The following is a 27647-nucleotide window of genomic DNA, read 5'->3' as shown; positions in this document are numbered from 1 at the left end:
GGGCGCTGCGCAGCTCTCCCTCTCTGCTGAAGCCGGGAGAGTCTTGCTCTCCTGGCTTCAGCAAAAGGAACCCGAAGCCTTTGAGTTCCCACTGCACTCTGGAGGCTTCAGGTGGCTATCCCTGAAGCCTGGAGCACAAGAGGGGTCGGTGCACACCGACCCCTCTCGCTCTCCAGGCTTCAGGGATAGCCACCTGAAGCCTCCAGAGTGCGGAGGGAGTGCTCCCTCTGTGCTTCGGAGGCTTCGCATTGCTGTCGCTGAAGCCAAGGAGCCTGCATTCGCTCCATAGGGCGGACACACATTTCCCCTTAATTTTTGGAGGGGAAAAAGTGTGTCCTATAGAGCGAAAAATACGGTATTTCCTTGACATCTGATGGGAGGGCGTTCCACAGGGCGGGCGCCACTACTGTGAAGAGGGGAAGTCACTGATACCTGATAACAGAAAATTTTAGGTGTGTGTAGGTCTACTAGGCCTTTGAGGCCATTTAGGGCTTCCAAGGTCAGCACCAGCACTTTGAATTGTGCTCGGAAACGTAGTGGGAGCCAATGAAGATCTTTCAGGACCGGTGTTATGTGGTCTTGGCAACCCCTCCCAGTCTCCAGTCTAGCTGCCGTCCTGCGACTCCTGGTGTGCACCTGGTGAGGCAGTTGCCCCAACAGAGACCTCTGCTTGCGCATCTTCCCCCACCCAAGCTGCGGGCAAACAGGTGAAGGATGGGCCTGTGTGTTACCTGCTGCTCCTCCTCTTGCTTCAGCAGGAGGAAGAGATGGGGCCGCTCTTTTACGATACGATAATCTTTATTGTCATTGCCCCATACAGAACAACGAAATTGAAAAAATCTACATCAGACATTCAGAAACCAACAAGCCTTCTATCCCAGCCTGTTACAGATAGGTAGCCGTGTTGGTCTGCCATAGTCAAAACAAAACAAATTCCTTCCAGTAGCACCTTAAAGACCAACTAAGTCAGTTCTGGGTATGAGCTTTCGTGTGCATGCACGAAATCAGATACAGATCAGATACGAAATCAGATACAGATAACGAAATCAGATTACGAAATCAGATTACGAAATCAGATACAGATTACGAAATCAGATACAGATACGAAATCAGATACAGATACGAAATCAGATACAGATACGAAATCAGATACAGATACGAAATCAGATACAGATCAGATACGAAATCAGATACAGATTTCGTGTATCTGAAGAAGTGTGCATGCACACGAAAGCTCATACCAAGAACTGACTTAGTTGGTCTTTAAGGTGCTACTGGAAGGAATTTGTTTTGTTTTATCCCAGCCTGGTTAGCCCCCAAAAACTCTGATACCCCATAATTAAATACAATATACTCCCATAGAGACTACCTTACACTGCATTTAAAACCAAAATCGCATTTGGGTAGAAACTGTTTCTCAGGCGGCTAGTCCTGGTCTTGATAACCCTGGACCTTCTTTTCCAGAAGGCAGAAACTGAAAGAGATCATTTCCGGGGTGTGCACTATCCTGCGCTATCTCAGCAGCTTTCTTATAGCACCTGGAAGCGTAGATTTGATCCAAGGTGGGAAGAGTTCACCCAATTATTCTCTCCGCAGTCTTTGCAACCCTGGACAGCATCGTTTTTCCCCTGACCGTGCAGCTCCTAAACCACACACACAGACCATAAGTTAATACACTCTCCACAGGACAATGGACTCTTGACTCTCCACCAGCCTGACCTCTCTCTTCCTCTTGCACCTGTTCTTTGCTCTGCAGTCCTGCAGCATCGCCTGCCTCTGACCCTCTTCTCCTGGCTGTCATAGGTTCCTCCGCCTCTCCGAGCCCCAAATCTTCCAGGCCAGCCTCCTTGTCCACTTCTCCCGATGCCCATGTGGCAGTCTTCTTGCCAGTCCCTGACACCACTCAAACCAACAGCAAGTTGCGTCCCTAAACATTAATGCTGGTTTTTGCCTTACAGCCATCCAGGGAGACAATGAAGTTCTCGTGCTGGTGGAGAGGAGAAGGTAAATGGGGTGTTTTTCGGGGAGGGGGAGGGGGAGATGGAACGGAACCTTGAAAAGCAAGCTTTATATTACCAGATCTTCTATTCCTCCACTCCCCACGTTATTTCCTTTTACACATTCGTTATAAAATGTTTTTCATCCTGCCCTGCCACTCTAGGCGACTTCCAAAGTATGCCCAAATAGCCTTTGCAGCCTAGCAGAATATACCAGGTATTAAATGAAATAAAATAGAAATGATAAAAGACCTGCAGAGATCACGTGGTCCAGCCCAGTAGTGGAGTTTGGGCTGTCAAATTTCAGCAGCGCCCTGGGCGGCGCGAGAATTTGGGACACAGTGGGGCCGTGCCTCTCGCGCCACCTTAAAAATGAAGGGAATCTTTTTATACGCCACAGATGCTGCAAGAGTTCTTATTGCGGCAAAATGGAAGAGTATTGAAATTCTCTCTGTACATGAATGGATCCAAAAGCTGACAGAATATGCCGAGTTAGATGGTCTATCAGAAAAAAATAAAGAATAAATCAAAACAGGAACTTGTCTCAAAATGGGAGGTTTTCAAAGAATATTTGAAATAGGAGTATAGTACCAGTTACAGATAGGTAGCCGTGTATCTGAAGAAGTGTGCATGCACACGAAAGCTCATACCTAGAACTAACTTAGTTGGTCTTTAAGGTGCTACTGGAAGGAATTTTTTTATAAGTATAGTAGTTTAAACTCTGTTGCAGAATTCGAGGAACTTTAGTAATAGTTGCAAGTTAGACGTAAGAGTTAAGATATATTAAGAAAAAGTTAAATGATGATAAAACTGTGTATTGGCAATAAGTAATATGAAATTGAAATAAGGAAATGACAGGAGGTGGGGTCTATAGTGTTAAGACCAACTTATGTTTTATTGTTTGTTAAGTAAAATTTGTGTTTATTGTTATTCCTGTGTGTAATTCCGTATCTGCGTTTTCTCTTTTTTTCTTTTCTTTTTTTCTATAATAATAATAATAATAATAATAAAGTCTGTGCCCGTTCCTGTGTCTTTCACACCCGGTTTCTGATGTATCTCCCCCAGGACGCTCTACATTCAAGGCGAGAGGAAACTGGACTTCCTGGGTTGGGTCAACGCCATCCAAAAGGCGGCTGGAAGCTCGGGAGACACCTTGTCCGAACAGCAGCTCACAGACACAGACGTCCCCATCATTGTGGACCGATGCATTGATTATATCACGCAGTGCGGTACGTTGGGTTTGTGTGCAGGTGAAACACTCAGTCTTGAATCCTACGAGGTGACCTTGGGCCAGTCCCCCTCTCTCAGCCTAACCTACCTCACAGGGTTGTTGTGAGGGTGAATTTGGAGTGTGTTGGGGAGAGAACTGTGTGTTCCACCATGAGCTCCTTGCTGGCCACATGACCCAGAAAGCTGTCTGTGGACAAATGCCGGCTCCCTTGGCCTGAAAGCGAGATGGGTGCCACAGCCCCAGAGTCGCCTTGGACTGGACTTAACCATCCAGGGGTCCTTTACCTTTTACCTTTACCTTGATAGGGACGCGGGTGGTGCTGTGGTCTAAACCACTGAGCCTCTTGGGCTTGCTGATCGGAAGGTCGGCGGTTCGAATCCATGCGACGGGGTGAGCTCCCGTCGCTCGGTCCTTGCTCCAGCCAACCTAGCAGTTCGAAAGCACATTAAAGTGCAAGTAGATAAATAGGTACCAGTCTGGCGGGAAGGTAAACGGCGTTTCCGTGTGCTGTTCTGGTTCGCCAGAAGCGGCTTAGTCATGCTGGCCACATGACCCGGAAGCTGTATGCTGGCTCCCTCGGCCAGTAAAGCGAGATGAGCGCTGCAACCCCAGAGTCGGCCACGACTGGACTTAACTGTCAGGGGTCCTTTACCTTTACGTTTAAAGCCCTTAGCGACGCGAGTGGCGCTGTGGTTTAAACCATTGAGCCTCTTGGGCTTAGTGATTGGAAGGTTGGCGGTTCAAATCCCTGTGACGGAGTGAGCTCCCGTTGCTTGGTCCCAGCTCCTGTCCACTTGGCAGTTCAAAAGCACACCAGTGCAAGTAGATAAATCAGTACCATTGCGGCAGGAAGGTAAATGGCATTTCCGTGCGCTCTGGTTTCCGTCATGGTGTTTCGTTTCAGCAGAAGCATTTAGTCCTGCTGGCCACATGACCCAGAAAGCTGTCTGTGGACAAACGCCAACGCCCTTGGCCTGAAAGCGAGATGAGTGGCGCAACCCCGTAGTCACCTTTGACTGGATTTAACCATAGGTCAATCGTTTGGGAGCTTCATAAGCTTTCTTCAGCCTGAACATCACAGCGACCGATGCCAACCGACACCGGCACACTTAGGGATCTGCAGAGTTTGCGCACCTTTTGTGACAGAGCTCAGCAACTCAGCATTTGGGCTAATCTACTTTATTTACAGATAAACACACACGGAGCACTGCAACATGGCTCCCTCTCTCTCTAGCATCAGACAGCAAAGAGAAAAAGAACAAAGGACAAAAGTCCCACTTTGCGGAACACAGGAACACAAACATCCTGTCTCCATCACTTCCCACATATACCATCATGTGATAGACAACAATCCCATGACTGCAATCACGGAGCAGGAATTCTAACACAGGGATCTTTTACCTTTTACCTTTAGCTTGAAGGAAAAGTGGGATATAAATGCAAATGCGACTCAATCAGAAGGGCCCTTCCCAGCCTCTCCCAGAAGCTGAATGTTTCTCCTCCTCTGCTGGTTATGGGACCGCCTCTCCTGATATGTCCCACGGAGGACCTTATGGTCTTCAAATTAAAACATCTTGGAGATCCCGGGCCACAGGGAGGTTAGGCTGGCCTCCACCAAAACCAGGGCTTTTTTGGCTGTGGCCCCGATCTGGTGGAACGCTCTGTCACAAGAGACTAGGGCCCTGCGGGACTTGACATCTTTCTGCAAGGCCTGCAAGACGGAGCTGTTCCACCAGGCCTTTGGCCAGGGCCCAGCCTGACCCCCTCCTTCGGTAATCCCCACAGAACTCTAGCCCAATGGTTGCCATGCATTTGGTTTGAAGTGATTTTATAATGAATTGACTTTAGAATGCTGTATTATTTTACTGTTGTGAGCCACTCTGAGCCAGGCTAAACAACTTTGGGGGTTTGACCAGTGCCGGATTTACGTATAAGCTAAACAAGCTATAGCTTAGGGCCCCACTCTCTTGCCCCCCCCCCCAATTTTTTTAAGGAAAAAACAAACTGGATGTACATTTCCAAAACATAAGATAAAAAGCAAATAAAATAAAACCTACAAACAGCAACAGTGTTTTGTGTTGTGTAGGCTCCTATGATGTAAGTAATGGGCCCCGCCTGCTAGCCTGCTCCTTCAAATATCCCTGGTTTGCTCCTTTCTATATATAGGGTGCCTACCTTCTGCATGGACTGTCTGTAACAGTTACTTTGATAAAACACATATGTTGTTATTTGCAAATGGCTTTAGATACCTATAAGGTCCTTAAATTACCATATAGCATATATTCAACACAAAAAGCAGCGGCAATTTGTTGTTGGCAAAGGACAGCTGGACATATAAAGGGCCCCATTAGCTTCAGGAGCTTAGGGCCTCATCAAACCTCAATCCGGCCCTGCCTTTTTGAGCAAGTTGCTAGACCTCATGGTTCCAGCAGCGTTTCCGAAAGTGCAGGGGGGTGGGCTGCTGATAACCTGCCGAAATCTCTCAAGACGGGATGGCAGCTTAAGTGATAAGGGTTAAGCGTTAGTCAAGTGGATCCGCCGAAAATAATTAATGGGTGTGAACGACTCTGATCCTGGCTTTCCTGGGGTGGGCGGGATATAAATTATTATTATTGTTATTGTTGTTATTATTTTTTTAAATGAATATTTATTAATATTTTCAAAAAACACACAAAAGCAAAATTAAACTAAAGAAACAACAGAAATACAAAAATCCAAAACTTAATTTTTTTTAAAAAAAAAACCACATAAAATTTCAATTACTTATTTTCATTTAACTTGATTCTCAGACCTCCTCTCCCCTCCCCTCCTTGTATTCCAATTTGAATTATTAATTCAGCAAATCCTTATTACCTTACTTTCATTTAGTTTAAACCATTTTAAAAGCCAATTTTAACTTATCCAAATTTAAACATCGGTACTTATACATTGTTACTCATTCTTAAACATTTTCCCTAAAGTCGGCAGAAATTTCCCTTCCACAGCTTTCCCCAATTCCATACAGATAGCAAAACAAAATAACAACCAAGCAAGTTATAGTTTTATACCCTTTGGATTCCCAGACTCCACCCACCCCTTTCCCGGTTTCAGTCCCCAACAAGTGTTCATCAGTTCAATATATTATTTAGCCTGGAATTATTATTCCCCCAGGGCTGACCTCAGAAGGAATCTATCGGAAGAGCGGACAGAACTCCAAGACGACGGGCCTCTTGGATATCCTCCGCAAGGATGCCCGTAAGGTGCGGCTCAAGGAAGGGGAACACCAAGTGGACGACGTGGCCAACACCCTCAAGAGATTCTTCCGGGACGTGGAAGACGGGCTTTTCACCAAAGATTCCTCCCCAGCCTGGCTGAAGGCAACAGGTAAAGGTTGGGTCACAATGGCCTTCTCTTGACATCAACACGGCAGCAACAGAAGCGCCGCTCCGTTGTTAAACTGCGGAACCTCCTGCCACAAGAGACAGTGACGACCACCAACTTGGGCGGCTTTTATTTTATTTTTTTTTATATAAATTTTTATTAGATTTTTAACATATCATTTTCAACAATACTTTAACATACTTTAACACCTTATACAGGGTTTTTTTCCACTTCCATCAATCACATCTGAAAATTTTCCAATCTATTCACTTGATATACATTTCTTACATTCACTATTACATTTAAATCTCATAACTAATATCTCTATTCTTTTTCTACTTTGCAATATTACATATATCTCTTTTAGTCCCACTAACGTAATTTGTTGATTACAGTTGCTCTTCAAATAGTTTGTATATTTCTTCTGATGGTGCTCTGATGGTGTTTCCTGCTTGGCAGGGGGTTGGACTCGATGGCCCTTGTGGTCTCTTCCAACTCTATGATTCTATGATTCTAGGGATACTACCCCGAGGCCATCTTACCCTTGCAAAGGGCAAAGGGCAGCCAGGCAACTTCAGGGCAACCAGTTCCTCCGACGTAGACCCTCGTTGCCTGGGAAATGGTGTTCTTGACGCCCCCAGACTCTATTGGTAAAGTTTTTAATGCTCAAAGCACATGCTGTATCTCAGAGCAGCCGGTCCCTCCTTAAAGAAACGCACGCCTATTTTTGGGGCCAGAGTTATTTCTCTTGGAAACAGCTCAGGGTGCTTTTTAGCTATGAAAAAACGCCCCTCCTGCTTTCTTAAATCCTGGGATCTCTGACTTCTCATGGGAATAATACGGCACAGACAAATCACTTTTGCGCCCCCTGCTGGTTCAGGGAGGGGGCATTGTTGGTTTCTTGCAACAGGACTGAAGATGTACATTTGAAAATTAATTATACTACTTTGCCTTCTCAGCTATGGGACACCTGAAACTCAGGTTAGGCTATCAGGGACATTCTGGCCAGAACTCAGAGTCTGTTTTTAACCCTTTTGCCCTGGTTAATGGTTTTTATTGTCTGGCTTTTATGTTTTATTGCTATAAACCACACACACAAGAAGAGTTTGCTTTTGTTATTGTTGTTGTTTAGTCATTTAGTCGTGTCTGCCTCTTTGTGACCCCTGGACCAGAGCACGCCAGGCCCTTCTGTCTTCCACTGCCTCCCGCACTTTGGTCAGACTCATGCTGGTAGCTTTGAGAACACTGTCCCACCCTCTCATCCTTTGTCGACACCTTCTCCTTGTGCCCTCCATCTTTCCCAACATCAGGGTCTTTTCCAGGGAGTCTTCTCTTCTCATGAGGTGGCCAAAGTATTGGATCCTCAGCTTCAGGATCTGTCCTTCCAGTGAGCCCCTAGGGCTGATTTCCTTCAGAATGGAGAGGTTTGATCTTCTTGCAGTCCATGGGACTCTCAAGAGTCTCCTCCAGCACCATAATTCAAAAGCATCAATCCTTTGGCGATCAGCCTTCTTTATGGTCCAGCTCTCACTTCCATACATCACTACTGGGAAAACCATGGCTTTAACTATACGGACCTTTGTTGGCAGGGTGATGTCTCTGCTTTTTAAGATGCTGTCAAGATCAGACCAATGACCCATATAGTCTACCATTCTATGATTATGAAATCCATTAATATACTGTAGGCTAAGGTCAGTTGATCTGTCTTGCCTGGAATGCAGAATCAGGCGATCTTTCAAGACCTGGGAGAGACAGCAGTCTTGCAGCTCAGTTGGTAGAGCATGTGACCCTTAACTGCAGGGTCATGAGTTCGAGTCTCACGTTGGGCAAAAGATTCATCCGTTGCAGGGGGTTGGACTAAATGACCCCCCGGGGTCCCTTCCAACTCTCAAATTCTGTGCTTCTATGATATGTAGCTGCATCCTTTATCCCGGCTGCTCCCACACCACTCACGGATATTGGGCACAGTTTCCTATAGAGGATATTGCTGTGCATCAATTCAGGCTTAGGCGGAATATCAGAAAAGGGAGCTGGCTGACCTTGGGCTCTGGCTAGGTGCCTTCTGCTTCTGGAGCTGTTCCTGGCTCCAGGTTTTCCTGCCCTGCCTGAACGGAGCTGGTCTTGAAGGATGTTCCTTCATCCCCAAACACCACTGCTCCCTTCCAGCACAATGTTGGGGATGCTCGCCGTAACATCTCTGTCCCTGCCAGAATCCTGCTCATGGCTTTGCATCTCTCTCTCTTTTAAATTTTATTTATGCTTTTCAGGTTTCAATAATTTCAATAATTTTACAATTATTCATTTCAATAATTTTACAATCATTTTCACATTCCAAAACTTGACTTCCTTTCCCCCTCTTTCTGCAGTTCCTTCAATTTATTTTTAATATCCAAATTAACTTAATTTGCTCCTTCATTCATCTACAGTGGTGCTTCGCAAGACAAAATCAATCCGTTCCGTGAGTCTCTTCGACTTGCGTTTTTTTTGTCTTGCGAAGCACGGCTATTAGCGGCTTAGCGGCTATTAGTGGCTTAGCGGCTATTAACGGCTTAGCGGCTATTAGCGCTTAGCGGCTATTAGCGGCTTAGCGGCTTAAAGAAAAAGGAAACAAACTTGCAAGAACTCGCAAGACGTTTCGTCTTGCGAAGCAAGCCCATAGGGAAATTCGTCTTGCGGAACGACTCAAAAACCGGAAAACTCTTTCGTCTTGCGCGTTTTTCGTCTTGCGAGGCATTCGTCTTGCGAGGTACCACTGTACTTTAAATATACAGTCGTACCTCTACTTACATATCCCTCTGGCAAACTGGAAGTGTATACTTCTGGGTTTTGCCGCACGAGCATGCGCTGAAGCGCGCCTCTATTTACGTAATTTTTGGGGTGCGAACGGACCCCCAGAACGAATTCAGTTTGTATCCAGAGGGTCCACTCTTATAAAAACCCGGTTATTACAATAATCCCACCAATGTTCTGATCTGTTTGCAGTTTACCTGTAAATATTCAATAAGCCATTTCCCTTCTTTTATTACAAGTTTGCTATCTTGGTTTCTTATTTGCGTCTCTCTCGCCCTTCCAGCCATCGAAGACGACAAGGAGAAGGTCGGCCGCTATCGGAAGCTCCTCAGCAGCCTCCCCGCCGTCAACAGAGCCACGGTGAAAGCGCTCATCAATCACCTGTACAGGTGAGAAGGGCATCACAGGTCTCAGGCCACCCTTCCGCCCAGGCCACCCACCTTGGCTGGACCTGCCTCTGCACCCTCTAGTTGGCCAGAGAGGGGTGCTTGGACCCAGAGGTCCCCGGTGGGCGGGTGGCTGCAAGGGAGCAAAGCCAAGAGTCACTTGGGTTGCCACACCCAGGCCTGCCTCTGACGGATGTCAGTCAGACATCATTCCCCCCTCAGTTGCAGTGGCGTAGTGTGGGGGGTGCAGGGGGGCCCGGCCGCACCGGGCGCAACATCGGGGGGGGGGCGCGCTCGCCGCCTCCGGAGTCGCCGAAGGGCCTCGGGCGCAGGCTGTAGCAGAGCCCCATGTCTCGCGGAACCGATGAGCTGTGCGCGCGTCCGGGCTGAAGGCGTCTGGCAGGCAGCGGCTCTCAGCGCTCGCTGTGAGGGCCGCGGAGGACGCGCCAGGCAGCCCCTCCTCACAGCCCCGCCGCTGCTGCTGCAGCGGCTGGGACATGTTGCATTTTCCTCGCCTCTCTGCCCTTCTCCTCCTCCGGGCAAGCGGCGTCGTTTGGGCGGCAGCGCCAGCGGCAACTCGCCTCAGATCACCTGACACGGACCCGCTGCCGCCGCCGTGGCTACCTTACCGTAAATACCCCAGCCCAGGCAGCAGCAAGAAGAAGCTGGCAGCGGCGGCAGGTTAAGGGTTAGGGGCGCAAATTACTTGCCTTGCCCCGGGTTAGGGGGTGCAAATTACTTGCCTTGCCCCGGGTGCTGACAACCCACGCTACGCCGCTGCTCGGTTGTCACCTGGGGGAAGCCATTCCATCTGGCTACGTCAGAAGGAGAAAAAGGACGCAGGCGGCGCCCATTTCACATTTTGCTGGAGGTTCCTGCCCCTGAACTGGGCCAGCTGGTCATTATAGGAGCAATAAATTAGAAATGGGCATCTGAGTTTTGCTTTTTCCTCTTCCCTCCCCATCCCTTTCCCCTTGTGTGTCGTGGGTGTTCTTGTTCTCAATTTTTTTTTTTTTTTGGAAAAAGAAGTTAAGCGGCTCTGGGAGCCTTTTTGGCTGTAGAGTATGGGGCAAGCCCTGCAAATAAATACAGGCAGCCCCCCCCCATATTTACACGGGGGTTACATTCTGAGGTACCACGTGCATAAGTGAAAACGTGTAGAATTGAAACCCATTGAAAAAGCCTGCAAACACCCTAGTCTGCCCCTGTTCTGCAATTTTAGAGACGTTTCAGGGACTTCTTTATGATGTTTCTGGGTCGTCTCACACACATATTGATTGCATGTAAATGAGGGTGGGGGTGGGACGAGGAGGGCCCTGCCTGCAAATAAATATTAAAATAAATTACCCCTTCAATAAACTAAACAAATCACACAAACAAACAAACAAATAAACAACAAACCAACCAAGCATTTGGTCCGAAAAAATAACTAAATAATAAGTCAAGTAAGTTGCATGAATAATAAAATAAGTACCCCCTTTTAAACAAATAATAAAAGAAATAAACCCTCCAAACAAACAAGTAATGAACTAAATAAATAAATCCTCCAAATAAATAAATAAATATTAATATAAATAAATACTTCAAATAAATGAATAATAGAATAAAAAATAAATCCAAATAATAAAATAAAATAAAATAAAATACGCCCTCCCCCCGACAATAAATGGATAGATATTCCCACCCCCTAGCCTAAGGCGTCACCCCCCTACAGGGACAGCCCCTTTGAGGCTCTTCTCTCTCGCTGGACGGAGAGCGGGAAAGGGCCCCCCGTTTCCCAGCGGCCGCTTTGCCTCCCTCGCAGGGTCCAGTGCTTCTCGGACATGAACCAGATGACCACGCACAACCTGGCCATTGTCTTTGGTCCGACACTCTTCCAGACAGACGGCAAGGACTACAAGGCGGGCCGCGTGGTGGAGGACCTCATACGCTGCTACGTGGACATTTTCAGCGTACGTTTGGCTGCGGGGGGGGGGGGGGGGAGAGACACCTCGCCCTCTGGGGTGGGAGGGGGGCCAGGCTGGAGCAGGGTCGGGGGTGGGGCTGCTGGTGGGACATCCCCCCCCCACCTGTCACTCGGCAGGACTGGGACGGGAGGAGGCACAGAGGTCTCCCCAGGGTGGGCAACATCCTGCTTGGAGGAAGAGCACCTGACAGGGAATCCTGAAAGACTCAGGACCAGTAAAAGAAAGTCCTTCTTCACACAGCGCATAGTCGTAGAATCATAGAATCGTACAGTTGGAAGGGACCTCAAAGGTCCTCTAGACCAACCCCCCGCAAGGCAGGAATCTTAGCTAAAGCATCCATAGTTAGTACCTTGTGTTGCGTAACCTCCAGGTTACGGAATCTTCAGGTTACGGCCGCGACAAACCCTGAAGTGTATACTTCCAGGTTTCGGCCCCTTGCGCATGCGCAGAAGCACTCTCTCTCGTCACACACATGCGCAGAAGTGGCGTCTCTAGTTACGGATTTTTCGGGGTGCGCATGGCACCCTGAAACGAATTAAATCCGTAACCACTGTAGTGGTAGAATGAATCTCAAAGGAACACCTACCATATTTTTCATTCCATAAGACGCACCTGACCATAAGACGCACCTAGTTTTTAGAGGAGGAAAACAAGAAAAAAAATATTCTGAATGAAACAGTGGATGTATGATTTTTGTGGTTCATGCTGTGGCCACAGACATGATATGTGATGTGACGGTGAGTTTGGGGTAGCCCAATGCAAAAATCCTGAGAATCCATGTGGATCCGGGCTTTGTAAGCACGTTTTTGCGCCATTGGGGCCCCACAAAACAGTGGATGCGTGTGTGGTTTTTTGGTGTAGGCTGTAGCCATGGACATGCTATGCGATCTGATGGTGATTTTGGGGTGACCCAATGCAAAAATCCTGAGGATCCATGTGCTTTTACTTCCCCCCTCCCAAGCAGCCTCCTTTATTGCTAGCGTCCCTTATCTCCTTCCTGATCGCTTGCTGATCAGCTGCTCAGGGGCTTTGTTTCAATAACCCCATCCCTCTTCCTGAAAAAAGAGAGCATGATCTGCTTTTTGCCCCTGGGCAATTTGGCTCCAGGGACCAAGAATTCTCTCCATAAAACGCACAAACATTTCCCCTTACTTTTTAGGAGGAAAAATGTGCGTCTTATGGAGCGAAAAATGTGGTAGTTTGAATGAATGGAACCCATAGTTTGAATGAATGGAACCCATAGTTTGAATAAATCTCACAGGGGGTCACAGGCTTAGGGGGCCTTTGGCCAACTTCAGGGGGTTCCCATTACATTCTTAGGACATGTTCCCTCTCTCGAGCCCCAGGGCCAAGGCAGGTCACCCAGTTCCCATTCCTGCTCTGGTCCTGAGTGTGTTGAGTGCCTCGCCTTAAATGCAAAGAGGTTTCTTGCCCAGCACTCTGGAAGGTATCAGCTGAGCTCTCAAGTGCTTCCCGCCTCTGCTTCTGCCTCAAGAGACAACAGGAAAGTGTGCCATTGGGGGCAAAGCCAAGCGGTTGGAGAGTCCGATGTGGGAGAGACATGTTTTGTTGGGATACTGCCGGGGAGATGGGGGCATCAGGCAGGCATCAGCCACCAGCTGGCAGCCGGACGATCACTGGTCTCCCTTGGAAACAGCATCAATCAGCGACACGAGCTTCAGATACTTTTAGAGACCCATGCACGCTCTATCAGCAGAGTGTGTAAATCTTCGCACAGCGGAAGAGGCGGACAGAGAAATGTGTAAGCGTAATATACAGCACTTTATTCAGCATAGTTCAGGAACAGAGGAAAAAACATGTCTGCTTCCCTTCGTCTCCAGCAAAACAGCAGCAATGCAAAAGCTATATACAAACGGAAGTTCCCAGCGAGCCTGTGCTGGAAATAAACAGACATGTGACACACAACAGTCATGCCTGTTCCCTTTAAGGTGGAACGGAACTATATTGTAATGGTTCTAGGGGTTGCTCGTGCGTAAGTCGTCGCCACACCTGGCTGAGTTAACTGGGTGAACCCTATTCTGTCCGGACAGCCACTCACCCGTGGCTGTCTCAATCGCTGGCAGAATCCGTCAGTCGGCGTTTCCTGAACTTCTTCCAGCAAAGAAGCTCTTTGACGCCTAGTCTCCGCCTACTCTCCCTGTGCGGAAGCCTTCTGTGCAAGGAGGGTGTGGGCAGTGGTTGACCCGTGCTCTCCCCACTGGTCTCCGGCGAGGAGTCATGGAGCCACCTCGCTGATTCCCCCATCTGCCCCCCTTCTCCACTGGTGCTATGCTGATTTCCTTCCCCAAAAGATGGGCTGCTTCTCTCCCTCCCAGGACGCTCTCCGTAATCCCTCTGGAGCCCTCCCTCTCCCTCTGGCTCTGATGGCAGTTCCCTGACATATATCCTAACATGTTTTGCTGCAGCAGAGCAGAAGTTTCTTCTCTCTGCGCTGCAAAGGCAATGGATTGCCGGTGAACAAGAGGTTTGCTCAAAACATGTCGAGGGAAGAAGCAAGGCTGTGTTTCCTTACTCACCTGAAATGGCCACTGCCGTTTTTCTGGATCCCCGTTGAAACATTTTGCCACCGACTTTCCTCCCTGGCAGAAGCAAAGCCTTGGCCTCCCCCCCCCCCCCCACTGCTTGGCTTCTCCTCTTTAGTCTTCTCTCTCTTTCTCAAATGCTCGGCAGGTGGACGAGGAGGAGATGAGGAAGCAGCAGGAGGAGATCACCGCCATCATGAAGATGCGTGAGGCCGGTTCCTCTAGTGCGACGCAGGTGAGATGGGGCAGGGCTAGGGTTGGGCCGGCAGCCAGCCTGGCGGGCGAGCAGAGGCAGAATAACAAGGCTGCCTTTCCTTTTCTCCTTCTCTGCACCAATCTTGATAATAATCATTTTATAATTTATACCCCGCCCATCTGGCTGATTTTCCACAGCCACTCTGGGCTGCTTCGAACAAAATATTAAAATACAATAATTCATCAAATATTAAAAGCTTCCCTGAACAGGGCTGCCTTCAGATGTCCTCTAAAAGTCAGGTAGTTGTTTATCTCTTTGACATCTGATGGGAGGGCATTCCACAGGGGGGGCGCCACTACCGAGAAGGCCCTCTGCCTGGTTCCCTGTAACTTGGGTTCTTGCAGCGAGGGAACCACTTGAAGGCCCTCGGAGCTGGACCTCAGCATCCGGGCAGAATGATGGGGGTGGAGACGCTCCTTCAGGTCTACTGGGCCGTGGCTGTTTAGGGCTTTCAAGGTCAGCACCAACACTTTGAATTGTGCTTGGAAACATACTGGGAGCCAGTGTAGGTCTTTCAAGACCGGTGTTATATGGTCTTGGTGGCCGCTCCCAGTCACCAGTCTAGCTGCCGCATTCTGGATTAGTTGTAGTTTCCAGGTCACCTTCAAAAGTAGCCCCACGTACAGCGCATGGCAGGAGTCCAAGCGGGAGATAACCAGAGCATGCACTACTCTGGCCAGATGGTCTGCGGGCAGGGAGGGTCTCATCCTGCGTACCAGATGGAGCTGGTAGACAGCTGCCCTGGACACAGAATTGACCTGCGCCTCCATGGACAGCAGTGAGTCCAAAATGATTCCCAGGCTGCGCACCTGGTCCTTCAGGGGCAAAGTTACCCCATTCAAGACCAGGGAATCCTCCATACCCACCTGCCCCCTGTCCCCCAAAAAGAGTACTTCTGTCTTGTCAGGATTCAACCTCAATCTGTTAGCTGCCATCCATCCTCCAGCTGCCTCCAGACCCTGGGTCCAGGCAGTTGTGTTGATGGGGAGCTGTAGGCAGCCCGGCAAAACCCTCCTCAATTTCATGTGCTGGTACCACACTTGATCTTCTGGATGAAGATGGGGACAGGAAATTAAATGCAACTTCTAAGGTTGTTTTCAATGCAACTTCCAGTTTAAGGCCTTTGCCCAGAGCTTTCATTCTCGGCAGCAATCCTCCGTCCTTCTAAATATATGTTCTGGACTCCAGCTCCCATCACCCCTGGCTTCTAGGGCTGCTGGGAGTTGTAGTCAGCGCCTGGAATGCCCGGGACCTTCTGCCTTTTTGACCTGGCTTCCTTCTCCACCCAGCAAGCCGGAGACTTCATCTGCACAGTGTACCTGGAGGAGAAGAAGACGGAAGCAGAGCAGCACATCAAGGTGCGTGGAGGGAGGGTCAGGGAGGAGACCCGGGAAGGGTTCGGTCATGCGGGGAGGAGGCAGCCAATTGGTGGCTGATATCTCTGGTGGGAGAGAAACCGGCCTCTCTTGGCAAGCCGTGGGGGGAGCACAGTGGCGGGACGTTGGCTGTGTGTTGGCAAGGATGGGAAACGAGAGAAAATAACAACAACAAAATTTATTTATACCCTGTCCTTCCTTGTTCAAAAACCAGGCTCAGGGCAGCTAACAACAAATTTAAAACACTTAATTGTAAAAGCAGCATGAAATACAGTATAAAAACATGAATACGATACGATAATCTTTATTGATAAAATCTTTACTGATAAAATCGATGCTTCCAGGTGCCATAAGAAAGCTGCAGAGATAGTGCAGGATAGTGCACACCCCGGAAAGTGTGTGTCCCTCTCTGTGTTAGTTTGTTCTTTTAAAGCAGCCGTTCTCAACCTGTGCGTCCCCAGATGTTGTTGGACTACAACTCCCATCACCCCTAGCTAGCAAGACCACTTATTATTGAGGGGAAGTGAGTGGAACAGGTCTCGGTGTTTCGATTTCTGGGAATGGAGATGTGAGATGACCTAACCTGGGGAGAAAACAGCAAAGATCTGATGAAGAGAGCACAGCAGAGGTTATATTTTCTGAGAATCCTCCGGAAAAACAATCTCTCAAAGGACCTGTTGATGGCATTTCACCATTGTCCTGTTGAGAGTGTATTAACTTAGGGTCTCTGTGTGTGGTTTGGGAGCTGCACGGTCAGGGGAAAAACAACGCTGTCCAGGGTTGTAAAGACTGCGGAGAGAATAATTGGGTGCACTCTTCCTACCTTGGATCAAATCTACGCTTCCAGGTGCCATAAGGAAGCTGCAGAGATAGTGCGCACCCCGGAAATGATCTCTTTCAGCTTCTGCCTTCTGGAAAAGGTACAGGGTTAGAAAGACCAGGACTAGCCATCTGAGAAACAGTTCCTATCCAAATGCGATTTTGGTTTTAAACTCCGTGTAAGGTAGTCTCTATGGGAGTATATTGTATTTAAAAATGGGGTATCAGAGTTTTTAGGGGGCTAACCAGGCTGGGATAGCAGGCTTGTTGGTTTTTGAATGTCTGATGTAGATTTTTCAATTTCATTGTTCTGTATGGGACAATGACAATAAAGATTATCGTATCGTATCATCTCTGGAAGGTCCTTTATTCACACACACACCCCTCTCCGCCTCTAGATCCCGGCCACCATGACTGCGGAAGAGCTAACCTTCGAAATCTTGGACCGGCGGAAAATCGTCATGAAGGAGAAAGACTTCTGGAGCTGCTTCGAAGTCAACGAGCGGGAGGAGGCAGGTAGGCGTCTTCTGGGGGCTTCTGGTGCTCAGAGCATCCTCTTCCTCGGGGCAGACCCCCCCCAATCGGAGGGCCCCCCTTGGAAGTGCTGCGAAAGATGCGCCTCTCTGGTGGCCCCCCTGCCTAAACTCTGCACCGGGTTTTCTTCTGTCGCCATGTTGGAGGGGGCTGCAGCTGTCTTAGGTTTCCCACGCTTCTACAGTGGCACCTCGGTTGTCAAACGTAATCCCCTCCGGAAGACTGTTTGACTTCTGAAACGTTTGACAACGAGGCTCAATGGATGGTCTGCAGAATAATAATAATAAATAATAATAACAACAACAATTTTTTTATTTATACCCCGCCCTCCCCCGCCAACACTGAATATAAATACAGTAAAAACATTTTTTTAAAAAACCCAAACAAACAAACAAACAAACAAACAAACAAACAAACAGTTGATTAAAATATAAATTAGAATACAGGTTAAAATGCAGCTTAAAATGCAGTCTCGTTTTAGTGGTAGCCTATAGATCAAAGCCATAAGGGGAGAAAACGTCAAATCCATTGAGAAAATGGAGAAACGTGCCTTGGAAGCCATTGGACTCCTGAGGCATGTTCAAAAACGGACGCAATTACCGTATTTTTCCGTGTTATAACATGCCCCCTTGTATAAGACTATTTTGGGGGGCTCAGGATTAAGAAAATGGGGAGAGATTGCCCCTGTGTATAAGGCTACGCCCCCTTTTAACATTATATTTCAGTCTTCCGATCCTGCAGCCAAACGAGCCTGGCTTAATTGACTACAGTATAGTGTAAACGCGGGTGGTGCTGTGGATTAAACCACAGAGCCTAGGGCTTGCCAATCGGAAGGTCGGCGGTTCGAATCCCCGCGACGGGGTGAGCTCCCGTTGCTCGGTCCCTGCTCCTGCCAACCTATCAGTTCGAAAGCACGTCAAAGTGCAAGTAGATAAATAGGTACCACTCCGGCGGGAAGGTAAACAGCGTTTCCATGCGCTGCTCTGGTTCTCCAGAAGTGGCTTAGTCCTGCTGGCCACATGACCTGGAAGCTGTACGCTGGTTCCCTCGGCCAGTAAAGCGAGATGAGCACTGCAACCCCAGAGTCATTCGCAAGTGGGGGTCCCTTTACCTATGTAGAGGTGCATGCCTGGGGATCCTTGACTAATAATAATAATAATAATAATAATAATAATAATAATAAATTTATACCCTGGTTTCCCCAGCTACTCTGGGTGGCTCCCAACAGAATTAAAACATCAGGCATTAAAAACTTCTGGACTGTTTTCACACACTAATTCCGCATCCTGTAGAATCCTGCTTTATCTGCACAATCAGAAGGTATTTCAGGAACCAAAAAGTCCCATTGAAAAATGCTACTTTTGTGCCACTTGACCCAAAAAATGGTTGCCAGGCATTCCGTTTTGGTGACTGTACCCCTGGTTTAAGGACATGACATCTTTCCACAGGGCCTACAAGGCCAAGCTGTTCCGCCAGGCCTTTGGCTAAGGCACAGCCTGACCCCCTCCTTTGGTAATCCTGATAGATCTCTAGCCCAATGGTTGCCATTAATTTGATTTTTAATTGATTTTAGAATGAATTGATTTTAGAATGCTTTTATTGTTGTTAGTTGCTCTGAGCCCAGCATCGGCTGGGGGGGAGGGCAGGATATAAATAAATTATTATTATTATTATTATTATTATTATTATTATTATTGGCACCTAGTTTATACATCTGAGTTTCTAGCACTGCTGCAGAGGGATGCCTGTACATCCATATCATATGTTTTTCTGCCACTCCCCCCCCCCGTATTTTCTCCTTGGAAAGTCTAATTTAGCCTCCTGTTTCTCTCTTTTTCTCTCTCGCACGCAGAACGGCCTTTGCACTACAGTGAGAAAGTCCTTCCCATCTTACACAGCCTGGGCAAAGACAGCTACCTGGTGGTGAAAAAGCAGCTCTCGATGGAGAACATGCTGCTGTATCTAGGTAGGTAAGCAGGGGCAGAGGAAGCCCATTGCCACCCAGGGGGAAGGGGCAGACCTGGGCACCCACCAGGAGCGAGACCCCGGGGTTTGTAACAGAGAGCACAGAGAAGAGATGGACCCCGGGGTGCAGCAAATTCCAGGCTAGGGGTCATTAGGAAAGGAGCTGGAAACAAAACTGCCCATATCAAAAGAACCGTTATTTCATTTCATTTTCCACTTTTAATTTGTATATGGTGGTACCTCGGTTCTCAAATAATTTCGGAACCCAAATGCTGAAAACCCGGAAGTACATGTTTCCATTTTCGAACGGCTTCCGCTGAGTTATTTTTCAATTTTCTCTATTGAATTTGCACCTTGGTTTTCGAACGTTTCGGAAGTTGAACGGTCTTCCGGAACGGATGACGTTCGAGAACCGAGGTTCCACTGTGTCTCTTTTCTCTTATTACCGTATTTTTCGCTCCATAGGGCGCATCTAGTTTTTAGGGGGGGAAATAAAGGGGAAAAAAATAAACCCCCCCCCAGCCCAAAAGAGCAAAGAAGCCAAGACAGCAAATGGGATCCATCCTGTTGGCTTCCTCTTTAGCCGTGTGCAACCTCTCCAGCTGGGAAAGGGTGTGCGCAGCTTTGGCGGGGGGAACTCCCGCCACGCTCCGAAGGCTTGCGGATAGCTGCCTGAAACCTGGAGAGCGAGAGGGGTTGGTGAGCACCGGCCCCTCTCGCTCTCCAGGCTTCAGCGAAAGCAATGCGAAGACTCCGGAGCATGGAGGGAACGCTCCCTCTGTGCTTCGGGGGCTTCCCATTGCTATCGCTGAAGCCAAAGAGCCTGCATTCACTCCCCTTCATTTTTGGAGGGGAAAAAGTGCGTCCTATAGGGCGAAAAATACGGTACTATACACATGCGGTTTGCAGCAGCAAAACAGACAGCAAAGATCACCCGTCTTGTAATAATCTGACCCGATATAACAATGTCATAATTTTTAAATAAAGAACTTGTATCGAAGGACGTAATGTTCAATAATCCACTAGGTCGCATTAGTACACAATGCAATTAAGTCTCAAAATATTGGCAAACAGCAATTGAACGGAAATAAACTCATAGCAATTGCAATCAAGAATTACGAAACTACCCTCAGTGAAAATAATAGCAAGTCGCAATGCATGAACTGCCACTGTACAGACTCCCCTACAAAGAAAGGTTTAGGGAAAAGGCAAATAAGTGGTGATATGATTGAAGTTTGTAAACTGCTGCCTGGCATAGAGGAAGTGTCACTGAGCGTCCCTGATTTGTCTAAGAAATAAAATCATGGCATACCATATTTTTCCGTCTATAAGACGCTCCCTATTTTTGGGAACTCCGATTTAAGAAAATGGGGGGAGATAATACCCGTGTATAAGACGAGGCCAGATTTTGAATGTTATTTTAGATTAAAAAAACAAGTCTTATACACTGAAAAGTATGGTGATTTTTTAAAAAAATCCAGTCATCATCATCATCACTTTTAATTTGTGTACCGTCTTTCTATTTTAAAATACCCAAGTCGGTTTGCAAGCTGAAGAAAGCCACCTCCATCCTCTGATGCCCCCGTAAGCCTTGTCATGGCGCTAGTCCTCAAGCCCTTGGCGCCCCCACCCCCAGCTTCCTGATGCCTTTGTTCCTCCCCAGCCAGCAAGGTGGGCGACAGCAAGCATGGCATGATGAAGTTCCGGGAGGAGAAGAATGTGCTGGGCGTGGGGCTAAGCACCGGCTTCCACGACCGATACTTCATCCTCAACAGCAGCTGCCTGCGCCTCTACAAGGAAGTCCGGGTATGTGCAGAGGTCCCCTTGACAACCCTCTCTGGGCGCCAGCCCTGTCGCCTGCCTGTTTTGAGAGTCGTGCCGGCATCATGTGGCTGGCAAAGGTCATGGTGACTCCCAGACACTTGATTCCCATTTTGCAATTGGGGGAAGAACCCAGGGCCACACCGGTCTTGAAAGACCTACATTGACTCCCAGGATGTTTCTGAGCACAATTCAAAGTGTTGGTGCTGACCTTGAAAGCCCTAAACGGCCTCAGTCCAGTAGACCTGAAGGAGCGTCTCCACCCCTATCGTTCTGCCCGGACACTGAGGTCCAGCTCCGAGGGCCTTCTGGTGGTTCTGGTGGTGAGGTTACAGGGAACCAGGCAGAGGGCCTTCTTGGTGGTGGCGCCCGCCCTGTGGAACAGCCTCCCGTCAGATGTCAAGGAAATAGACAACTGTCTGACTTTTAGAAGACATCTGAAGGCAGCCCTGTTGAGGGAGGCTTTTAATATTTGATGAATTATTGTATTTTATTATTTTGTTGGAAGCCGCCCAGAGTGGCTGGGGAAACCCAGCCAGATGGGCGGAGTATAAATAATAAATTATTTATTATTTATTATTATTTATTATTATTATTATTATTATTATTATTATTATTATGCAAACCGTCCTGGGTTCAATCCCCAGTGCATCCCCTAATATGTCTAAAAATGGGGTCCCCAAACTAAGGTCCGCGGGCCGGATAAGACCTGAGGGACTCATTTATCCAGCCCGCGGTTCCCCCCACTGCTGCTACCTACTCTTACCTGCGCTGCGCGGCTGCCCACTTGCGGGTCAGAGGAGCACCGGAAACAGCTTGCGCGCATGTGCAAGCGTTATTTCTGGTGCACATCCGGGTCGGAGGAGGCCCGTGCCCATGCGCACAAGCTATTTCCGGTGCTCCTTCGACCCGGAAGTGCGTCGGAAATAGCATGTGTGCAGGCGTATTGGCACGCGCTCCCCCGCCCTCCGGCCTGCTTCACGATTGGGGCTGGAGACACCAGCTCGAGGTGCGGTAAGTTTGCTGACCCCTGTTCTAACATGAAATCCTGCCTCAAATCCTGGCGTTGACAGCACAGTAGCAACGTGGACTAGGGGTTAGAGTCTGCTTCTGAGGTCTGGCCCTTGGGATTTGGGGATGCTCGTCCGATTTTCAGGTGATATCAAACTCAGAGGGGTAACTGCAGTCATACCTTGGTTCTCAAATGCCTTGGTACTCGTACATTTGGCTCTCGAACGCCAAAAACTTGGAAGTAAGTGTTGCGGTTGTCAGACGTTTTTCAGAAGCCAAACATCTGATGCGGCTTCTGATTGAGTGCAGGAAGTTCCTGCAGCCGATCGGAAGCCGCGCCTTGGCTTTCAAATGGTTTCGGGAGTCGAGCGGACTCCTGGAACAGATGAAGTTCAAGAACCAAGGTTTCACTGTAACGCCTCAGAAGGCGGAATTAGGATCCAAGTTTACCTTCACAGGTCAGGGAGCTGGACCAAAACAAACCAAATGGATTTCAGTTGGGGCAAATGTCAGGTTCTGCACTTATGCAGAACAAATATAAGATTGGGGACACCCCTGGCTTGCATGTGAACAGGATTGAGGGGTCTTAGTGGACCACAAGCTAAACATGAGTCCACAGTGTGATGCAGCATCAAAAAAAGCTAATACAGTGGTGCCTCGCAAGACGAAATTAATCCGTTCCGCAATTCTCTTCGTCTAGCGGTTTTTTCGTCTTGCGAAGCAAGCCCATTGACGGCTTAGCGGCTTAGTGCTATTAGCGGCTTTTAGCAGCTTAGCGGATAAGCAGATAAGCGGTTTAGCGGCTTAGAAAAAGGGGGGGAAAGGAAAAGAAACCCGCAGGAACTCGCAAGACATTTTCGTCTTGCGAAGCAAGCCCATAGGGAAATTCGTTTTGCGAAGCGCCTCCAAAACGGAAAACCCTTTCGTTTAGCGGGTTTTCCGTCTTGCAAGGCGTTTGTCCACTGTACTATTCTGGGCTGCATCAACAGAAGTCTCGTGTCCAGGTCAAGGGAAGGAATAGTACATTTATAGGGGGTTTAAATACAGAGGTCGCAGGTTCAATCCTCCGTTGGAGGTTTTTAAGCTGAGGTTGGATGGGCACCTGTTAGGAATTCTTTAACCGTGATTTCCGCATTGCAGGGGGTTGGACCAGGTGACCCCCGGGTTCCCTTTCAGCGCTGCAGTTTTGTGCCAATGAGTCATAGAATTGTAAGTTCCCTTTCTGCTCTCTCACTCTTCTCCTCCTTCTCCAGAGCCACAAACCGGAGAAAGAGTGGCCAGTGAAGAACCTGAAGATCTACCTGGGAATAAAGAAGAAAGTCCGTCCTCCGAGCTGGTGAGTGTCTGCTCTGAGTTCAAGTGCCGCTGCCTCTTCATCTATGCCAGTCTCATCCTGGCTGGACACCTCTTTATCCGTGCTGAATTTTTGTAAGTGCCCCTGGCCCTTCTCCCCCAAAAGGTCTGCTTCCAGAACCTTCAGGATCAGCGAATCAGAGAATTTTAGAGGGGACCCCAAGGGTCATCTAGTCCAACCCCCTGACGCCCATGGCAATGTTTCGTTATGTTTATGTGATCTGTGTGAATTATCCCAGAGTGACTGCGGCAACCTAGTTGGATGCATGGGGTATATAATAAATAATAATAATAATAATAATAATAATAATAATAATAATATTCTAATCATCACCATATTCAGAGGAGTGCCACCTGCATCTCTGCATGAGTCCCTGAGTCTGTAACCCTCCAGATGCTTCTGGACTCTGACACAGCCGTAGCCAGAGGGGCAAGAAATAAATACATAAAAATACTTAACAAACTGACCAATCGCGTCGCAGATAGCTCGGTTCTGTCCCCCCTGAACATAAATCCTGGCTGCGCCTATGGACTCGCCCCCCCCATCCTTCCTGCCAGTTTGGAAGATTCAGAGCCGATAAAAGAAAGCCCTTCTGCGTGCAGCGCAGAGTTAGACTGTGGAACTGTCTGCCACAGGAGGCAGCGACGGCCAACAACTAGGATGACTCGGGAGGAGAGGGCTATCGAGGGCCATACTCTGCCTCCACAGTCAGAGACAGCAATGCTTCGCAACATCAGTTACCGGAAACCACAGGAGGGGAGAGCCGTTTGGGGCCCGGATCCTGCCTGTGGGTTTTGCACTGTGAGAACAGGAGGCTGGGCTGGTCGGGCCCCTGGCCTGATCCTGCAGGCTCTGGTTACCTGTTCTTCTTGAGCTCGTGCACAACCTGCCCTCGGCCGCCAGGTGGCAAACCTGCTTCGCAAGATGCACAGCTCTGTTAAGTGGTACCAGCTGAGCACAGGTTTCCTCCATCTGGGGGAAACTTTTGAGGGTCTGGAAAAAAACACCCACAGGACTCTCAGCTGACGGAAGGACCCTGATTTTGCTGCAGTCACTGCTTATTAGGGCTAATTGCAAAGAGGAGGTGTGATCCTTCGGAGACGAGCTGGAACTGATGTTCAGAGATGTGCTCCGTTGCGTCATGGCAGGATTTGAAGTGTGGGCAGTGGTGGTGGGCTGTGGGGTGAGTTTTCAGCCCTTCTGGGAGATGTTATCAGGGATTAAGGACCAGGGACCTTCAAGATGCTGTTCAGATAATAATAATAATAATTTTTGGAGGTCCCTTCCAGCTGTACAGTTCCATGGTTCTGCAAATGTGTGTACCCTTCCCTGCCCACCTGCTTAACCTGGGGAAACACGGAAACCCCAAGGAACCATTTTCCCTGAGGCAGCACAAAAAATGGGGTGGAGGTGGCTGATTTCTTCCTGGCTTGCTCTCCTTTTGACTCTTCCTCCCTCCCTCTCTTCCAGTTGGGGGTTCACTGTCTTCTTTGAGAACGAGAAGCTGGAGAAGCAGCAATGGTAAGCAGCTGGTGGGGGGTCCAGACCCACAACTCTGGTTTTTTGCTTGTTTGTTTCAATCCCGATAAAAGCTGGGGAAATTCCTTTTTATTTATTTCGTAAAATTTATATACAGCCTGGGGGGGCGGGGAATCAGAGTGGTTTACAGAAAAAAAATAAATCAACAAAATTTAAGAAAAATGGGCAGCAATAATTTATGGCTTTCGAAAAAGTTTGGTAGGCAGACAGCCTTTTTTCGAAGGGAAGGGGTGCTGGGCACAGTCCCAGATACATCCCTCCCTCCTTTTCATTTTGTAATGATTCCCCCCCCCCCCCCCGCTATGGTTTTATCTATTCTGTGAGCCACCTCAAGTCCCCGACATGGGGAAAAGCAAGGTATAAATAAATAGAAACAGTAATAATGTGGGTTAAACCACAGAGCCTAGGACTTGCCGATCAGAAGGTCGGCGGTTCGAATCCCCGCGACGGGGTGAGCTCCCGTTGCTCGGTCCCAGCTCCTGCCAATCTAGCAGTTCGAAAGCACAAAGTGCAAGTAGATAAATAGGCACCGCTCTGGCGGGAAGGTAAACGGCGTTTCCGTGCGCTACTCTGGTTCGCCAGAAGCGGCTTAGTCACGCTGGCCACAGGACCTGGAAGCTGTACGCCGGCTCCCTCAGCCAGTAAAGTGAGATGAGCGCCGCAACCCCAGAGTCGGCCACAACTGGACCTAATGGTCAGGGGTCCCTTTACCTTACCTTGATTCTCAAACTAAATCCGTTCCAGAAGTCTGTTCCAAAACCAGGGCGCGCTTTCCCATAGAAAGTAATGCAAAACAGATTAATCCATTCCAGACTTTTAAAAACAACCCCTAAAACAGCAATTTAGCATGGATTTTACTAGCTAATGAGACCATTGATCTGTAAAATGAAAGCAATAATCAACGTACTGTACTATAAAATAAATGAGATGGTATTGTAGATGATAATAATAATAATAATATTTTTTTCTTACCTGCACTGATGATGTTTGGATGGAGGGCATTTATCCATTTCTGCAGTCACACAATCACTCACTCACTCACTCACTCACTCACTCACTCACTCAGTAGCTGAACTGGGTTCCATACAGTCACATAAACAAATTAACCAAGAAAGCCTTGAAAACAAAAATGCAAAATAAAGAGCAGAAACAAAAGCGCCAGACTTAATCCATTTCGGAAGTCCGTTTTACTTTCAAAATGTTTGGAAACCAAGCCGCAGCTTCTGATTGGTGCAGGCACCCCGGAAACAATATCCGACAGCCGCATCGGACTTTTGGCATCTGAAAAACGTTTGAAAACCAGGACACTCCTGGGTTTTCGGCGTTTGGGAACCAAGGTGTTTGAGTACCAAGCAAGACAAAGCTGTTCCGCCTGGCCTTTGGTTTGGACTCAGTCTGACCCTTATGTTTCCCTCCCCTTATGGTTTTGACTTTTAAAATGAGGCTGCATTTTAAATTGCATTTTAACCTGTATTTTAAATTGTTTTTTCTTTTTCTTATTATATTTTTACTGAAATTTTACTGGTGTTAGCCGCCCTGAGCCTTGCTCTGGCCTGGGAGAGCAGGGTATAAAGAAAAATTATTATTATTATTATTATCATCATCATTATCTCCCTCCTCCCCCACAGGTATCTCTGCTGTGACACGCAGATGGAGTTGCGGGGCTGGTTTGCCACCTTTCTCTCTGTGCAGGTAAGTGGAGGGGTCTCACCCTGACCTACCTTGCAGGGTTGTTGCGGGGGGTTGGGCTAGATGGCCTCTGGGGTCCTTCCCAACTCTACAGTGCTAGGATTCTATGAGGGTGGAGCAGGAGGGGGAGAACTGGCCTGCGACTGGCCGCCGGGCCTGATCCACCTTGTCCCTTCTTGTGCTCCTTGTGACCTTCTCCTCCCTCTCTGGCCTTCCCAGCACGGCGGGAACATCTGGCCGCCGGAGTCCTCCAAGGTTCGGGCGTCCCGGATGCAGCAGGATTCCCGGTTGGGGAACATCTCCCTGATCCCTCTGCGAGGCAACGAGAGCGAGATGAGGAACAGCGTCGCGGCCTTCGCAGCCGACCCGCTGATGGTGAGGGCAACACACAGATACTGACGATGGTCACAGGTTGCCCACGTTGTGCTGGGCGCCGGGCACCTGGAGGGAGGGCAGCAGGCGAGGGAAAGCTGCTCAGCTCTGCAACCTTGTTGGCAATCCCCCAGCAGAGACGTCTGCGCTCTGCTTTTTTGCTCTAAGAAGCCAGCGCCAATTCTGTGTCCAGGGCAGCTGTTTATCAGCTCCATCTGGTGCACAGGATGAGACCCTTCCTGCCTACAGACTGTCTGGCTAGAGTGGTGCATGCTCTGGTTATCTCCCGCTTGGACTACTGCAATGCGCTCTATGTGGGGCTGAAGGTGACCTGGAAACTACAACTAATCCAGAATGTGGCAGCTAGACTGGTGGCTGGGAGGAACCGCCAGGACCACATAACACCAGTCTTGAAAGACCTACACTGGCTCCCAGTACATTTCCGAGCACAATTCAAAGTGTTGATGCTGACCTTCAAAGCCCTAAACAGCCTCGGTCCAGTATATCTGAAGGAGCGTTTCCACCCCCATCGTTCAGCCCGGACACCGAGGTCCAGCGTCGAGGGCTTTCTGGCAGTTCCCTCATTGCGAGAAGCCAAGTTACAGAGAACCAGGCAGAGGGCCTTCTCGGTGGTGGC

General features: G+C 48.5%; 1 protein-coding gene across 9 annotated transcripts in view; it reads left to right on the top strand.

The window, feature by feature from the left end:
* Nucleotides 1–27647, top strand: part of ARAP1 (ArfGAP with RhoGAP domain, ankyrin repeat and PH domain 1) — a 145049-nt gene that overhangs the window by 112516 nt on the left and 4886 nt on the right. For 8 of the 9 annotated variants that reach the window (XM_081860058.1, XM_081860060.1, XM_081860061.1 and 5 more), the window contains 14 exons: nucleotides 1959–2004; nucleotides 3063–3226; nucleotides 6379–6591; nucleotides 9662–9767; nucleotides 11569–11716; nucleotides 14423–14509; nucleotides 15820–15888; nucleotides 17124–17241; nucleotides 19112–19225; nucleotides 20888–21030; nucleotides 23310–23392; nucleotides 24881–24931; nucleotides 26578–26641; nucleotides 26858–27013. In XM_081860058.1, the coding sequence (XP_081716184.1) occupies nucleotides 1959–2004; nucleotides 3063–3226; nucleotides 6379–6591; nucleotides 9662–9767; nucleotides 11569–11716; nucleotides 14423–14509; nucleotides 15820–15888; nucleotides 17124–17241; nucleotides 19112–19225; nucleotides 20888–21030; nucleotides 23310–23392; nucleotides 24881–24931; nucleotides 26578–26641; nucleotides 26858–27013 (1562 nt within the window). Of the gene's footprint in view, nucleotides 1–1958; nucleotides 2005–3062; nucleotides 3227–6378; nucleotides 6592–9661; nucleotides 9768–11568; nucleotides 11717–14422; nucleotides 14510–15819; nucleotides 15889–17123; nucleotides 17242–19111; nucleotides 19226–20887; nucleotides 21031–23309; nucleotides 23393–24880; nucleotides 24932–26577; nucleotides 26642–26857; nucleotides 27014–27647 lie in introns of those variants that run through there. The other variant, XR_014156138.1, reaches the window with a different exon arrangement.

The sequence above is a fragment of the Podarcis erhardii genome (genome assembly GCF_964252035.2).
Source record: "Podarcis erhardii genome assembly, chromosome: 4".
NCBI classification, from domain to species: Eukaryota; Metazoa; Chordata; class Lepidosauria; order Squamata; family Lacertidae; genus Podarcis; species Podarcis erhardii.
Note: the sequence above shows the minus strand (reverse complement) of the source record. Positions and strands in the feature narration are given on the sequence as shown.